General features: G+C 46.7%; 1 protein-coding gene across 1 annotated transcript; it reads left to right on the plus strand.

Annotated features, from left to right (window-relative positions):
- Positions 1–115: 115 nt before the first annotated feature.
- On the plus strand, positions 116–2,579 carry LOC104508968 (cadherin EGF LAG seven-pass G-type receptor 1-like; the record flags this gene model as incomplete). Its single annotated transcript, XM_010150745.1, has 1 exon — positions 116–2,579. A coding segment is annotated over one exon (2,464 nt), but the record flags the coding sequence as incomplete, so codon positions are not given.
- Between the last annotated feature and the right edge of the window lie 14,704 nt (positions 2,580–17,283).

The following is a 17,283-nucleotide window of genomic DNA, read 5'->3' on the forward strand; positions in this document are numbered from 1 at the left end:
CCACGTGCTGAAGGTGACCGCCTCCGACCATGGCTCCCCGCGCCGCCGCTCGGCCACCACCTATCTGACCGTGACCGTGAGCGACACCAACGACCACGAGCCTGTGTTCGAGCAGCCCGAGTACCGGGAGAGCATCCGGGAAAACCTGGAGGTGGGTTACGAGGTGCTGACCATCCGCGCCACTGACGGCGATGCCCCGGCCAACGCCAACATGCTTTACCGCCTGCTGGAGCCGGGAGCCGGTGACGGGGTCTTTGAGATCGACCCGCGCTCCGGGGTCGTGAGGACCCGAGCCCCGGTGGACCGCGAGGAGGTCTCTGAGTACCACCTGGTAGTGGAAGCCAATGACCAGGGCAAGGACCCGGGACCACGCAGCGCCACGGCTATGGTGCACATCACCGTCGAGGATGAGAATGACAACTACCCCCAGTTCAGTGAGAAGCGCTACCTGGTCCAGGTGCCGGAGGACGCCCCGGTGAACAGCCAGATACTGCAGGTGCAGGCCACGGATCGGGACCGCGGCAGCAACGCTCAGGTGCACTACAGCATTGTCAGTGGCAACCTGAAAGGTCAGTTCTACATCCACTCTTTCTCCGGCGCCATTGACCTGATCAACCCTCTGGATTATGAGACTATCCGGGAGTACACGCTCCGGATCAAAGCCCAGGATGGGGGCAGGCCTCCCTTGATCAACTCCAGTGGCATGGTGTCAGTGCAGGTCGTGGATGTGAATGACAATGCCCCCATTTTTGTGAGCACTCCCTTCCAGGCCACGGTGCTGGAGAACGTTCCTCTGGGCTACTCGGTGCTGCACATCCAGGCTGTGGATGCTGACTCCGGGGAGAACGCCCGCCTGGAGTACAAACTCATAGAGATGGCACCATCCACTGGAGGTGCCCCCGTAGCAGGTGACGCTGGGTTTCCCTTTCAAATCAACAACAGCACGGGGTGGATCACGGTGGCTGCAGAGCTGGACCGAGAAACTGTGGAGAACTATCACTTTGGGGTGGAGGCCAGGGACCATGGCGTGCCGGTCATGACCTCCTCAGCCAGCGTGTCCATCACTGTCCTGGACGTGAATGACAACAACCCCACCTTCACAGAGAAGGTGTATCACCTCAGACTGAATGAGGATGCAGCTGTGGGCAGCAGCGTCCTAACCCTGACAGCAGTGGACAGGGATGTTAACAGCATCGTGACTTATCAGATCACCAGTGGCAACACCAGGAACCGTTTTGCCATCACAAGTCAGAGCGGAGGGGGGCTGATCACATTGGCCTTGCCCCTGGATTACAAGCAGGAAAGGCAGTATGTGCTCACAGTCACTGCCTCCGACGGCACTCGCTTTGACACCGTCCAGGTCTTCATCAACGTCACCGATGCCAACACGCATCGCCCAGTCTTCCAGAGCTCCCACTACACTGTGAGCGTCAGTGAGGACAAGCCCATCGGTACCTCTATTGTCACCATCAGTGCCACTGATGAAGACACGGGGGAGAATGCGAGAATCACTTACATTTTGGACGATAACATCCCCCAATTCCGCATCGACCCAGACACAGGCACCATCACCACCCTGATGGAGCTGGACTACGAGGACCAGGCCTCCTACACGTTGGCCATTACGGCCCACGACAACGGCATCCCCCAGAAATCTGACACCACCTACGTCGAGATCCTCATCCTGGATGCCAACGACAACGCGCCCCGCTTCCTGCGTGACCGCTACCAGGGCTCAGTGTTTGAGGATGTGCCGCTCTCCACCAGCGTCCTGCAGCTGTCTGCCACCGACCGCGACTCGGGCCTCAACGGCCGTCTCCTCTACACCTTCCAAGGTGGTGACGATGGAGATGGAGACTTCTACATCGAACCCACTTCTGGAGTGATACGTACACTGCGTAAGCTGGACCGGGAGAACGTGGCTGTCTACAGTCTGCGGGCCTTTGCTGTGGACAGGGGCAGCCCACCGCTTAAAGCCTCTGTGGATATCCAGGTGACTGTGCTGGACATCAATGACAACCCCCCTGTCTTTGAGAAGGATGAATTTGACATCTTTGTGGAGGAGAACAGCCCCGTGGGCTCTATTGTGGCACGGATCAGTGCAGCTGACCCTGACGAGGGGACCAATGCACAGATCATGTACCAGATCGTAGAGGGGAACATCCCTGAGGTCTTCCAGCTAGATTTACTCAATGGAGACCTCACAGCTCTGATGGACCTGGATTACGAGAGCCGGACAGAGTACGTGATCGTGGTGCAGGCCACTTCTGCCCCTCTTGTGAGCAGGGCAACAGTGCACATCCGCCTCCTGGACCAGAACGATAACCCACCTGTGCTGCAGGACTTCCAGATCCTCTTCAACAACTATGTGACCAACAAGTCTAACAGCTTCCCCTCTGGTGTGATAGGCAAGATCCCAGCTCACGATCCTGATGTGTCTGACAGCCTGGCCTACACCTTTGTGCAAGGCAACGAATTAAACTTGCTCCTTTTGGACTCTGCCACTGGGGAACTCAAACTCAGTCGCGATCTGGACAACAACAGACCCCTGGAAGCCCTCATGAAAGTGTCGGTCTCAGGTAAGCGAGCGTTCGAGGTTCATAAAGCATGTAATTCTGCTTGTCAGACCAGTACGGGGGCACGGGCAGAAATAACCCTGTTGCAGTGCAGTGCGTAGCTTTAGGTTTCCTGAGACAGCAGTTTATCTGTGAAGTTTCTGGAGAGGAACCACAAAAATGCATCAAGCCCATGTGCTGTGGATTGAAGTTGTTTAGTAAACGTGGATCACAAGGGTAAATAAATACAAGTGTGCGTGGAAGGGTATATACTCCCTCAGTTGAGGCGGTACCTTGGCTGAAGCTTTTCTGATGTGGTTGCATAAAGGTAATAAATGCTGTAACTTGCAGTGGTGCAGGGAATGCACACGTATCTCCTGAGATTTGGTATCTTTGCTTCTTTTAGCAACAAAACATGTTTATTCCCTTGTGCATACCGGGAGGTTTGGCTGGTAGATCCGTAGACCTCAGATCAGTTCTCTGCTGGTGTGGTCCGGGTGGATATCACGCTGGCGGAGCTGTGCTGGTTTGCAGTGCTGGTGTGTGTTCCTGTGGGAAATGGCGACGCTGAAAGCGGCGAGTTACGGGCGTGTAATAGCTGTGTAACACTGCTCATTGCACTGGAGTTGCTTCAGTAGAGCTAGGGGCAGATACTGGCCAAATACAGCCCCAGAGTCAGTGCTGTTGGGGAGAGGGAGAGAAGGGGAGAGGGAGGGGTGCTGTACCATTAGTGTCCTCAGAGAATTGGTGTCTCTGTGTGTGAAGACTGTCAATATCCTCCAACGTGTACTGTCATATGAGCACGTATGTGCTCTTGGGGTAGTATTCTTTTTCTACTTGGTTGCTTGTTTATCATGGAATTACTTTTTATGCCTCTAATTGTGGCATCAATCATGCCATGAGTAATTTCCTCCACAGGTGCCACTCTATAAAGTTTACTGTGGACCTGATCCCATACTTGTGTTGACTTTCAGAGGTTTAACCAGATACATTCCTCACCGCCTCTCTCTGCAACCTAAAGCTAATATTTGTATTCTTCCAGCAAAAAATAGCTGAAAGTACTAGGTTCATAAAATGATGCTTTGGGAGATGCTTCATTTTGGATGATTTTATTTAAAAAAAAATCAAACTGTGGCATAATCCTGGCAGTGCTTGTTTTACTCTAAGCAGTCACGGTGTGCAGTGGGGCTTTCGGGGACTGAGCCGTGCTCTCCCCTGTGTTTGCAGGGTTGAGGTCCTTATTGCTTCAGGAAAACGAAAGTGATATTAACTGAACTGATTGAATTTACTGCGGTGTATCACCTAACAAGCCACTCCTGTTTCTTCCAAAATGCTGGGAGGCAGCTAATGTGGTAAGGTGGTTCATAAATGCCGTTTCCATGTCCTGTGAGGACTTGCAGAAAAAACAGACAGTTGGCTTGTGACCTTAAAGAAAAACATTTGGATTAAGGCGCAGGTGATTGTGTGGTCATTGTCTGTCTGAACCAGTAGCTGTTTATCTAGTAGCAGAAGATAAGAACTCAATTTGGAGCAAGAAGTTTGGAAAAGACGTTTGGTTAGACTAGATGGGGAGAGCGTTCAGAACAGAAAAACATGACATGAACTAGTCCTTTCTCAAGCTCATGATTTACGCAGTGTAAGTGGATTAAATCGCTGGTAGGAATGAAGATCTCAGTTTTCTTAAGTAACGGGAGCTTGATCATTTTCATGTTTGGTGAAGGTATGAATTTTGAAACTCTGCTGTGTGATGTTGATCAAAACTGGCTGTCCGTTGCATGTCTTGAAAAACTTGGAAGATTAAGGCTTTTTTATGGATAGGATTTTAAAATAATTTTGACAAGCACTGACCTCCATTTGACATTAATTTGGAGAAGTTCGCTGTTTGGAAATTGAAAGGGCAGAGTTTGGCAGTGTGTGATTGTGTCCCGGAAACTCTCACCTGCCTGCTTTCTCTGGTTTATCTGATGCAGTCTTTAGAAAAAACACAGAAGAACTCAGACAGAAGTACTCCACAGGGTTATCTCTAAGTGTTGCAAAATACCTGCAACTCATCTGCTAAAATGACCTGCCAGTTAACTGAAAAACGTGTCTATGGAGTAGCCGTTAACCTCTCAACCCAGACAAACACAAAATCTTGCCCTACTCACAGCTGCTCTTCAGGTCCGAGAGGGATCAGAGCTCTCTATGAACTTGAGGAATCTGATGTGTATACGAATCAGAAGTAACACTGCTGCTATAAAAATCTTACTCCCTCCTTGCGATGTGTTGTGCTTTGGAGGTGTGTGTGATGGTAGTGAGGAGCCACACTATTCAGGTACATTAGTTAGAGACTTAGATACTTTGCTAAAACCAGCGCTTTTTCAGTTTCATTTAGGATTATCCAAATAAGCATGGTAATTTTGGCCTTCCGCGTATAAACAAAGCCTTAAGAATCATGAAAACCAGGCAAACAAAGATAACCAATTTCATAAAACCTGAGAACAACACACTTGGTGTTTAAAACTTACTCCAACAGTGTAAAGGTCATCGGAAGTGGGCCGGTGGGCCAGCTCGGGGTGTGTGGCTCTGCTTTCACCCTGGCGCAGTGGTACCTTCTGGGCTGTGTCCCTGCGGCTGGTCTGGACCCCACCCCAGCGGAGGAGGGAGGAATGTGGGTGGTGTGGGTGTTTTGCTTTGGGTTGGGAGAGTGTTTGAAGTCAATCTCTTTTGAAGATAATCTCGCTGGGTGCCCTTCTGCCCAAGCCTGTTTCACCGAGTGAACAAACCGGACCCCTTCTGAATGAAACTAATCCAGATGTGCTCCAGGGGTGCCCTAAAGGATCCCTTAAAAAGACACATTCTCCTTTTTCCATTGTACTTTCAAGGCTTTCCTACAGCAAAGCAGAGCTTGGCTTTGTATTCCCATGCCTGCACATAGCATCATTAGGATTATGTTGTTTTAACAACTGGGGTGAAGTCTGGACCCTGCTGAAATCAGGCCCTTGCTTTCTAGGGGGGCAGGTTTTCACTCTGGGTGCCTCAAACAGGTGGTCAAGAGTCAGTCTGTCTGTGATTTCTGAGTGTTATTAATAAATATATGGCTTTAATTGACAGGATCATTAAAAAGATATTTTTTGTCCACAGTGATGTTCACAATAGCATCAAATTGGGATTTTTCTGGTCACAAAATGGGTTAAACATTGCTCAAGTCACATTGCGTTTGCCCACGTTAAACATTATACCATGGTCCCCGCTCATGCTGGGGGTGGGAAGGCTGGTGCTAGCCTCGACTTTGCACAAGTGTTGCACAAGTTTGCCTGGGTATCACATTGCAAGCGCTGCTGGCACCTGCTTGGCTCTGCTGCCACACGTAGTCCCACTTATCATCAGCGACAGCTCGCTGGGATACAATAGATGTGAGCGTGAACTCCTCTGGGAACCCAGCCTGACTCACCAGTGTGGACAAAACCAACCTGGCTGCATGCTACAGGTTTCAAGTGGTCCGGATAAATGTAACTAATCATGAAATAACATGCAGTTTGGAGAAGGTAGTGCTCCTCAGGACGGCTGGTTTCCAAAGTGAGGGATAGGCACCCAAGCATTTTTGAGGAAAGGCAAGCTCAAGTATCTCCTTTTACATTTCTTTGGCTTTTAATCTCCCATGGCATTTAGTGAGGTTATTGACTATCAGCAAATACAAATTAGGATAGAGCTCGTTTGTGAGGCAGTAAACTTGGGATTTTTACTCAAGGCTTGTTAAAGGATCTTCATTATTATTGTAATTTAAAAGTCATTATGCTAATGATCCTGGATCTCCAGCTCTGTGCCTTCTCCATACAAATGTAAGAGAAGCCATGCTTAGGTCTAGCCCTTCTGATGAAGGTAAGGCCAGGGCAGCACCTGAGATGCAGGGCAGTGGGGGATTGTTCGTGTCTGTGAAGATTTCAGATTAAAGGAAAAAAGAAACTCGAGGGAAAAGGCATCTCTGCAAGTGCTGGGGCACCTTTGGGCATGGAGGGCGAGCGTGGGGTGAGCGGTCAGGATGCGGGCTGGGTGCCTCTGCAGCGTCAGGATGTGCCCTGCCTTTGGGGAGTGTGGTGGACGGGGCTGCTGGGGCCTCGTGAGTTTTGGGGGACAGATACGCAGGACAACAGGTTCTTTTAGGGGTGATGCTTCCATCTGCCTCTGAGGACTTGCTGTCAGGGTCAGCGAGGGGCACCCAAACTGCTCTCCGTGGTTCCCCCCCCCAGGGAAACTTGGCTGCAGTGGGATCTCTGCAAGTTATACCTTTAGGAGATGATGGAAACGGACAAGCAGGAGGCTTCTCTCCATCCCTCTGTGTGGGACAAAGTGTATCGTAGAATCATAGAATCACTGGGTTGGAAAAGACCTTATCGGTGGGGTTGGTTTTGCACACTCATGTTCCTGGGGCCTTTGGGTGCTTGCACTTTGTGTGTGCATCCTGCACTAAGGGAAGGGAAAGCAGCAGCTGGAAGGCTGCAAAGACCAGGCCGGCAACCATGAGGGACCTCATTTAGAAAGATGGTGTGATGCTGTGAGATGGCAGCCTGGGTTGTTTTTTGGGGTATGAAGTGGAGCTGAAGTGAAGGATGACCTGTAAGGGTTGGTAGTGGTGGTTTTGAACACTCACCTTTATTTTCCTACAATAGAAAAGCTAGTGCAGTGCCCATCATTTTAAAGTTAGGGTAGCTCCTGGATCTGCTGTGGCTACCTAAATCCTTTATTGTGTCCATATAGGTTCTATATTCCATTCTATAGACTAGATGCATTTTAGATGTGAATCCCTCCAGCCTGCAGGAACTTGACTTGCCCTCTTCAGCTGTATGATCTGTTTGTTCCAGCTGATAAAAAGCCATGGCTGCCTTGTTGCTTTTGTATGTGCTTCCTTCCACTTCATCCCTGGATTTCATAGGAGTGGTATATTTTTGTTTCAAAAGACAGGAAAACGCCTATGGCTAGGAGAGGAAAATATTTAGTGGAAGGCTGACTGACAAAATAACTTTTTACTGAGGTAGTTTTTATCTTCCGCATGGAAATAAATTAAATAGGGAGTTATCTGCCGTTCAAGCTACTGTAAATAAGCAGTTTCTTTGCTAAAATAGTTATCCCCAGTTATAAAAAAAAAGAGAAATGTTTACCACAGAACACTTTAGAAAGTAAACGAGATGTTTTATCTCAGATAAAAGCTACTTTGTCAGTCAACTTCTTTCAGTAAATGCTACTGCGTAATGTAGCTGTCACTAAAAATGTTTGTTTCGCCCTGTTTCTGTCTGCGTGCTTTCCAGGCTGTATATTCCCATTTTTTGTCACACGGTTTTTGACAAGATATTTCTACCTTAGTATGTCTTGGTGGTTGAAGCATAGACAGATGGCACTTCCTAACCTCATCCCACAAAGTGAAACTCTGAACCAAAAATACTAGAGGTCACAATCAGTTTCTGGAGAAAATTAAATAAATATTGTGTATCAAAGCCCTACATGAACCCAGACTCAGCCATGCTTTTTAAAACCATGAGGGCATGTTTGTATGTGCAGCATCCTCTTGTTCAGATTTCTGTACGAGCTATTGGGTTGCCCTGATTGAAGAGGTATGATAGATGGCTCACTGGGGTTGCAGGGGTTTTTGGCTGGTTCTGTGCACACTTTGCTCAGTGTACTGATAATTTTTATTTTTGATTGCTGAAATATTGGTGCTTTTCTCAGTGATTTCTAGAGAGGAGGGAGACTTTAGGATAACAAGGAGAAGGTGTAAGAAGAATGAAACTGAAGATGTGAGAGGGAGAAAGATCTACTAGGCTTTACTTGATAATCAAATCCCAAGGCATATAAATTAAATTTAGAGAAGTATGATGGTGGGATTGCCTGGAAAACTTTTTCCCCCGATTTTCAGATTATTTGCAAATGGGGAGATAGTTGTAATAACCGTTTTTAAATTGGATTAGTAATTGGTTTATATTTTTTGATTACTTTTTAAGCTTCAGGGCATATTAATGAATTGGTTTCCTTGGCATATTCCCTTGTCGCAATTTGCTTCCCTCTTAGAAGTCACTCAAGTACTCTTACTTCTGACTTGCGCTTGTGGGTTGGGAAGAATCCTCTTTTGTTCTGTTGTTCTGGTAACACGTATCCTCTCAGTTCAGAATTGGGTTAGGCTGGGGTTGTGAAGCCTGCTGCAAACTGCTAAATACAGAATAAACATGGAAGCGTTGTCAAGGGTAATGACAAAAGACCTCTTTGTTTAGAATACAGGAGGAATTTTCTAGGTTTGGATGTTAGGATGATAGTAAGCCTGCACTAGAATTAGTGGTGGGGAAAGTAGGTGATGTGAAGCAGTGGATTTTATACTTCATTATCTCAAACATCCCAGGCACTACCTGAGGAAGTGGCTGGCTGCTGATAAAGAGTATAATTTTAGATTTGCACATTGGGGAAACTGCCTTTCGTTGTTGACTCCCATCTTTGAGCTGACTCGGACATCCCATGAGGAAAGTAATGCTGGGTTTCAAGGTGTGACGTTGGGTGAAGGTAGGTAGCGTGCTCACCACTCGTCTGGTGGAACCCTTAGCAGACGCTTGGATGGGAACCCAGGCAGCCTCACATTTCCACCAGTCTGGTCAGATCGTGGCCCTGGTGTCTCCCAGCATCTTCAAGGAAGTGTTGGGGAGACTCATCCGTGGTCTCCTGCCTCCTCCTCGGGGTGTGCTGCAGGTCTGCCAGACACCCCTGCAGCTGATGGGTTGTCTCTGGTGCTTTGGCTGGCTGGGTGCTCGGGGTTCATGGGTTCAGGGGCATGTGATAGCATGTAACACCTATAATGGTGTTTACAGTTCAGCCAGATGTGTTGCTGCTGCGTACATTGGTATAGCTGAGCTCTCTTTGTCTGGTTATTTTGGGTACAGACAGCAATGACTGTACCGTAGTACGGCTTTAGCTTGCAGTTTCTCTCGCCCCTTGATCCCCCGTGAGTCAGGTGAGACTGATACGAAGACCGTGGCAACATGACCACTCTAAGAGTTGGGAGCAGAATTACTTTCTGGGCAGGAAACAAGCAAATGTGAAGCAGAAACCTCTTTAAACCTACGTATTACAAATACCTTTTCAATATTCAGCAGCGTAGACAATTCTACCTGTAACACTCATGCATGGGAGATGAGTACAGGGAGGATCAAATGTCTGACACACGATCTATGCTCTCCATCCCTTCTCCCTCTCTTTTATAAGCGCTTGTGATTTTGAGAGCCGGTTGGTGGGGTCAGACTTGCTATGTCTGAGTGCTTGAGATAACAGCATAATTTAGCTGCTTACCTCAGTATTGCCTAATTTACAGGATTTGGACCACTCTGTTGGCTTCCTTTGGCACACTGACTTGTATTTCCAAAAATACCTATGGAGAGTCTCTTAAGAAATGTAGGAGGGTTAGAAGAGCTGAAGATACTCAGATTAGATCTGATGGCCCTTATTGGCGATCTTCCATGTTACAGTCTTTCTGTCCTGGTTTCTGTGGGAATGATGATATTTTTAGGTAAAATAATACTCAGCTACTTTGACATCGACTTTGCCATTTAGGCAAGAAGAATGGCAGTGCTGTCTCTTATGAATGATAGGCTATTTTTGTTGCCTACTCCTTTTTTTAATCCTTTGGCCAAAAGATTGCATAAATCGGAGTACAGAACAAGTTGATGAGGGGCTGAGTTCTTCAAAGCCTTTTTCACAGTGGTTGCCCACTTGAAAGAAAGAACATCTGAGATCTGACTAAATTCAGTTTTGCCACTTTGTGCTTCTGTGATAAGTGAACAGTTTTACTATCTTTCCCCACACCTCATCTCTTTTTCCAGTGTTGAAAAATACTGAACTATTTGTGGTTATAATACAAGTTTCCAAAAGGGGCAGGATGTAACCTTCATGGAAAATTAAATCTGCCACTGAACGATCTCTTGTTTGTTTGGGAAGGGTTTGCCTAACACTTTTTTTTGTAAGACCCAGGTGCATACACTTTAGTTGAGATTTCATTGCAGTGTGTTGATTTTGTTGGACTGAAACAGCGTAATTAAAGGTACAGCTTAGCTCAGATTTGTATCACCTACCATGATCTGCCCAGGAAATCAGGTGTCTCTTCAAAGGTGGCCATGTGGGTTGCAGCCATTTCTTGGTTGATAGGCAGGAGGGCTGCTGGCTGGAGATGCCCATCTCACCCCACTGATTAAACAGGGAACATAAATGACTGACTTGGGCTCATTGCCTTGTTGTTAGGTGGCTGAAGTTCATTGGGACGAACTCACCCTGAATGTGTATGCCAGGACAGAAGAGTTTGTTTTCTTTTTGTAGAGATGATGGTACTTATTTCTGTTACAGCAAGCTACCTGTAGTAACAGGCTTAGCAGACTAGATGGAAAAGATGGAGGAGGCTATAATTTGCAAACAGGAAAATGTTTTCCCATTAATAATATGAGGAGAGACTTTAAATATTGTCGAGTTTGAATGAATGAGGGGGAAAAGTATGCTTTTATGGGGATTTGGCATTCAACAAAGAAATAACATTTAAAAATACTTCAGAAATACGATCTTTGTGCTTGAAAACAAAAAAAAAACCCAAACAACAATTGGACAGAAAAGTAGGATTTGCTGGAGAGAAGGGAAGACTTTCGGACTTTGTTTCAACAAGTCGTTGATGCTGCTAAGCTGTAACCACCTTCGTATTTATTCCAGTATTTACACCTGACAAGCACCAAAAAAGCAAATAAAACAGTAAGCCTTTAATAAATCCTCAGGGGACCACATAATAAACATAGACATGTTACACTTATCAAATACAAAGGAAAGTAATCTGTTTTCAACACCACTGCTGAACGCGTGATAGATGCTGCATTCCATCGTGTCTCCAGCACTTTTGGAAATGACACATATGGTCAAAAGATTTCAGCACTTTTTGAAGGAGGGAGAAGGAGACGCCATTGTAAACAACCATTGTCAACACAACATCTCCTGCATGCTGTGTAGTCTGTGGGCTAGATCCAGCTTCAGGGAGAAGCAAAAGCATCAGGATCTCACCAAAAGGGGTAAAGCAGGGTTTATACTATCAGATCTGAGTTCCACAGAGACGATGGCCAGCACCTAGCAGTCTGTCTTTGCTGTTAAATCCCAACGGGCTGTTAGGTTTGGAAGCGTATGTACTCAAGATGACTCTCTGTAGCTGCCATGCCATCGGAGCACGCATCACGGGTACAAGGAACTGCCGAATCAGTTGGGTTTGCTTTTCCTTTCACTAACTACTTATCAGATTCCTTGACCTTATTCAGAACTGATGTTAGCAAGTCATTGAATTCATTGGCTTGAATTTCTGTCATTAGCACTTTCAGACTTTCCAGGAACCATCCCAGCCCCTCATTTACTTGTGTGCCCGCAGTGATGTTCATGCCGTGTCTGATTCTAAAGCAGATTCTTTAACATCCAACCTATTATTTTTATTTTAAAAATGTACGTATTTATTTAGCTATCTGAATTTAGTTTAAGTCATGTAAAAGCTGTCCCACACTCGTGCATTGCTTGTGGATGCCCCATCCCTGGCTGTCTGCAAGGCCAGGCGGGATGAGGCTTTGAGCAACCTGGTCTAGTGGAAGGTGTCCCTGCCTGTGGCAGGGGGGTTGGAACTAGATGATCTTTAAGGTCCCTTCCAACCCAAACCATCCTGTGATTCTATGATTGTTTGGTTTAGCAGCGGTAACTGCCAGCCAGCAGACGCTGCAGGCACAGCCCAGCATGGCTAGGAAGAGGCGGTTGGCACCTTCCACAGCTTAGGTGCAGGAGAGGACTTGATACTAAGCCACAGCACCTCGCTTTTAGGTGCCTGCTCCCTGCAGCGGTATTCTGTTTTAGGCAGTTAAGTGTCCTATAAAGTGGGAGTACTTGAAATACCTTCCTGCTGCAGCATGGGCACTTCACTCAGCATAGCGATCAGGGCACTTAGCGAGGGCAGAGCGCAGCTGGGCTCCAGCCCTTCATCTCAAAACTCTTACTCTGCTGTGCATTAAAGGGGAGCCGAATAAGGTACAAAAGTCCTTGTGGGCCTCATGTTTCCCATCTCTCAGGTAAGTGCCATAAGCTACAGGGTCATGCTCACACTTGCAGGGTGCCGGGTAGGAGGCGTTTCTGTATGTGGGCAGCTCCACTTCAGTCAAGCAGTAGTGTGGGCAGCCTGGCTTTGACCTTCAGCTGCTGGATTTTGTTTAGGCCATAATAAAAGCTGGATCATGAACCATTCAGGTGATGTCACGCTAGGTCAGTTCTGGCTGTAGCCAGGGACTCTGCTCTTCCCATCTGGGAACTCAAAGGTAAACCAGAACCCTAGGGCTTTCCAAAGAGTACTTTCTTATTGATCAGAGCTGATTTGTTTGTCTTCTGACTTTAACTATTTGTAAATGTATTTTGCTTTTATGTGGAGTGGCGCCCAGATGGGCTAAAGGGTCAGCTATGGAAGGATTCACAGGCTCAGACTTAAATTACGCTGCTAAATGTCCAGAGTTCAACCCATCTTCGCCTACTGTTTAATCCTCTTTCTCACTGCAGTTTGCCGTGATGATAGACTTGCTAGTAATTATCAACATGTTGCCGCTTGTTGCTTGGATCCTGTGGCTTTTCCCGCAATGTGCTCGTTGACGCTACAACTAGCCAACATTGCCCTGACACATACAGTAAAGGCCTCTTGGCAGCAATGAGTGGGTTGAACTACCCCATCGGTTGACTCGGTTTCCCTTCTCACGGGGCGTATTTCTGATGTTGGTCTCCTTTTATTGACACAGTGTAATTTAGCAATGTGTGCTTTGCATGATGAGCTCTCCATCTGGCAGATAATTGCCTGCTAGTTTAAATCCCATCTTAACTTCAGTTTCTTGAGATCATGAAACCTGCTGGTGCCTTCTGGTTGGTTCTGCAGGCTGTTTGCAAAAGGATTCGTTACAAGCTAAAGCAATGTGGGCCAATTTCTGTGAGGTTTTTGGGATGTTAGGTAACACAGGTTAACTTTTAGGTCCTGCTTACTAGGCTACCCAACTTTATTCTGCTTGGAGTTTGGCAGTCTAACGCTTGGGTCTGTTCACCAAGCTGCTGACAGCAGGCACTGGTGGTTCGCACTGGTTATGCAAAGTGGGAAGCCTGGATACATTTCGGGACCTGGTGGATGCTGAAAACTTCTTACACAAAACATGTTGGTGTTCTTCTTTCCTTCTTGTTTATCTTCTTCTCCCTTCTCCCTGTGCTTTCATTGGATCGGTTCTCCGTGTGCTGTTTTGCAGTGAGACACCATGTCAGTGGAGTTTGCCTGCTGCAAGTTTGTACAGGGCCGTGCGCAGTGGAGACCTTGTAGGGGCTGCTTTTGTAATGCCTGCTGTAAATAATGATAACCACCAGGCATCAACTGACCAACAGCCCTGTGGGAGAGGTAAATACATACGGTGGCACTGGGGACCAACGTGGGCCTGGCTGACGGTTGGCCCGGCAGGCGCTGGGAGCTGGCTGGCATCTGCCCAACGTGTGCACGGCAGCATCCTTTCTCACTGCCTTCCCCCTTGCATGTGGGGGGGCAGGGCAGGTTTCTTGGCCACCCCTCACCCTCTTCTGACCACTGTGGTGTTACTTTCTCTTAGCTGGGTGCATCGGCCCAAGGCGAGGGGCAGGGATGCCCCTTGAGATAGTGCCAGTGAACCGGTGTCAGCCATCCCATCGCCCACCTCATACTTCCAGTGGCCATTTTGGGGTTGGGACCTCAGCAGTGCTGGTTGTCAGGTGCAGCTTCTAGAGGTTTTGCAGCCGCGTTTCTTTGACCCTGTTTTTGCACAGAGCGTCTGGAGCGTGAGTTGGTGACGGTCCCACAGAGGTTTTGCTGCTCTGCACAGACAGTCGTAGGATGGCTGTGGCCAGCCCCAGGTTGCGGGGTGCAAAGCACACCAAGTGTTGGTGCTTGTCTTTTTTGCAGTCCATGGGAGCAACACCTGAACCCATCAACTGGGATTTTGGCCCAGTTTGGGAGTTAATGGTGACTTTGGGGTTTTTTCCTATGCCTTGTGACAAGTTGCAGTCACCTTTCCAGCTGGTTCTTTCGTGCACAGGCCCTCTTAGAGCTCAGCTAATAGTGGTGTCTGGGACTTTGTTCAGCGTTAAGAAGCTTTAAACTAAGACATTCTTATTTACTATGAACAGCATTGATGGACATGCCTGATTAATGGCAATAAACTCAGGTGGGAACTGAGAGACGAGGATAGTTTTTATATTGTACGCAGTGAACTTGTTTGTTTTGTATGAATTAGTTTTACAAACTTTTGTACAATCCGCTTTTAAAATATGTCCCTTGCCAAATGGTTGGGGATTTCTTAAGCTGAGATGATGGATTCACTCCTTGGCTCAGCCAGTGTGCGTCTGGCTGCGCTGAAGCCAAGGTGCTGAGATGATCAGATAAAATTACCCGAATTCTTCACACCACCAGAGGCAGTTGAGCATCCATCCCCTTTTATTCCTAAGGGAAAGTACTTCAGGAGAGGCCGTTTCTCCTGCTCTGAGGTGGTATCAGTGACTCCCTTGGATTTTGCTCTGAGTCTCCTTCATTAGACTTTAGCTGTCAAAAGATCCTATTGCTCTTTTCAAGCCCTAAGGAGAAAATAAAGTGACAACTTCGATGGCCAATTTGAAAGATTTCACAGACTGGAAAGTGTCCCATGGGGTAAACGACTTTACTCATACTCTACACATTGCATACTAATCATACAGGATGGCATTTTGCTGCTGCTTACTTACTGATGGCATTTAGTGATGCATAAAGTTGGGATATTGTATGTTTTCTGGTATTTAAATGAACTTACATAAATGACTAATGATAAGAAAAGACTAATTACATTTTATTCCTGTGCTGAAACGGAATTTTAAAGAAATCAGTCTGAGATTTCAACAGTTGTGAAACTCGCGGTGTTGTTCCTTGCACTGTAGAGCCTTTGTGCTTACTGCTGTAGTCAAATTACATGACATTGCCTAATACCCGGCAAGGCGTATTCTTGGCTCATTCAGCAGGTACGGCTCCCCCCAGGGTCACTGAATCAATCCCTCCATGTATTCAGCAGAGAGCTCAGCCTGATGATTTTATGGCCACACATCTGCGTTTGCATTTCCAGTGCCTTTTCCTTTTTTGCAGTGGTTTTTTTTTTTTTTACGGTATGGTGATTATTAAAAGCAGTGCTCTGACTAATTTTCTGACCAGGTCACACTTCCCACTCCTGTCAGTCAGCAGCTAATTTGCTGGTGGTCCATCCTGGAGATGGGTTTTTCACTGATGAACACCCGTTCTGTCCTCATGGTGCAGTGGGAGAGGCCGACAAGCGTTGGCACCGTGCAGAGATGCTGAGGTCCAGGGGCGGGTGCTCGAACTGGCAGCTCAGAGCTGGTCCTCTAGCAAATGAGATGCTGATCCATTAGAGCTTCAGGGTAGTTTAATCCCTTTTGGAAAGCACAATAGTTAATAATCCCACACTAAGAAACCACCGCTGCCTCTGTTCCTTATTAGACATCTTAATTAATTTCTTTTCCATTTCTGTTCTTAGGCATTTCGTAGCATTACATTTTCTCTCCAATAATTTATGAGTCACGAAATCTCTTGGAACAGATTAGCCTCCGAGTGACGGCATTTCAGCACCTCCTGCATTTCCTTCGGTTGGATCGTGTGTTGCTACTTGTTTAGATGCAGTGTTGCCGCTTCCCTGAGAAAACCAATATATTGTGACCTGGGTGTGGATGTCCCAGGGCCATGCTGCCCTCTCTTTGGAGGTGGGCCCTCCACCTACTTAGGTAGTATTTAAAGTGCTTATCAAATACTGGGATAGAAAAATATTCCATTTGCTGATATTACAGTATTTGGGTGACTTACTTTTCTTGTCCAGCCACTGTCTAGGTGTTTGGGTTCGTTCAGAAAGGCAGAAGTGACAGACCAGCTGAAAAACGCACTGGTGCACGGGGCTTCCACCGCAGGGGTTTGTGAAGGGGGTGGGTTTATTAAAGAAACTGAGGTATTACGTCCTGTTGTACAAGGCACTGCGAATATCTCATCTCTGTACTATTCTGATAGTTCCCCATCAAGAAAAGTTAATTTATAATGTAAAGAGGACAAGCTGGGGAGCAGAGAATTTGTTTCAGTGGAGGTGTCATTTATGGTCAAAGATTGCATCTTTCGCATTGAAAAATGAAAACCAAAGAGGGCTGTGATTGCTACCTGCCTGTCTGAAGTACTTATGGAAAACAGAGTTAAGAGCAGGGTAGTTTAAAGGAAAAAAGTCTGTAAAGTGAAACGACTCTCAATAAATTTAGATGGGATGTTAGAAGGCAGTTTGAAACCTTTAGGGAAGCACATTTCTGGAACAACCGCTCTGTGAAGAGACCAAAAGAAGTCTCGCTGGGTTTAAGATGAATCTTGATAAATTAATGAACACTGATAGTTTATGAGTAGTATTATGTATATACAACACACTTCCTTGAGAAGCTTCCTTGAATAGAAAATTGAACCTGGTGGTGGGAAAATTATTTCCCATTCTCTTTTTGCTGCAGAGATTAAATATACATATCAACAAATTGTAAAATGCATTAGCCCTCTGAACTGCCTGAGCTTGCGTAAGTTGTTGTATGTTGATACCAAGTTTAGAAGAAGATAGCAATGCTGTTAATGACAGAAGATAAAGAATCCACAAGGCAATGTGGT

The sequence above is a fragment of the Eurypyga helias genome, unplaced genomic scaffold (assembly GCF_000690775.1).
Source record: "Eurypyga helias isolate BGI_N326 unplaced genomic scaffold, ASM69077v1 scaffold31274, whole genome shotgun sequence".
NCBI classification, from domain to species: Eukaryota; Metazoa; Chordata; class Aves; order Eurypygiformes; family Eurypygidae; genus Eurypyga; species Eurypyga helias.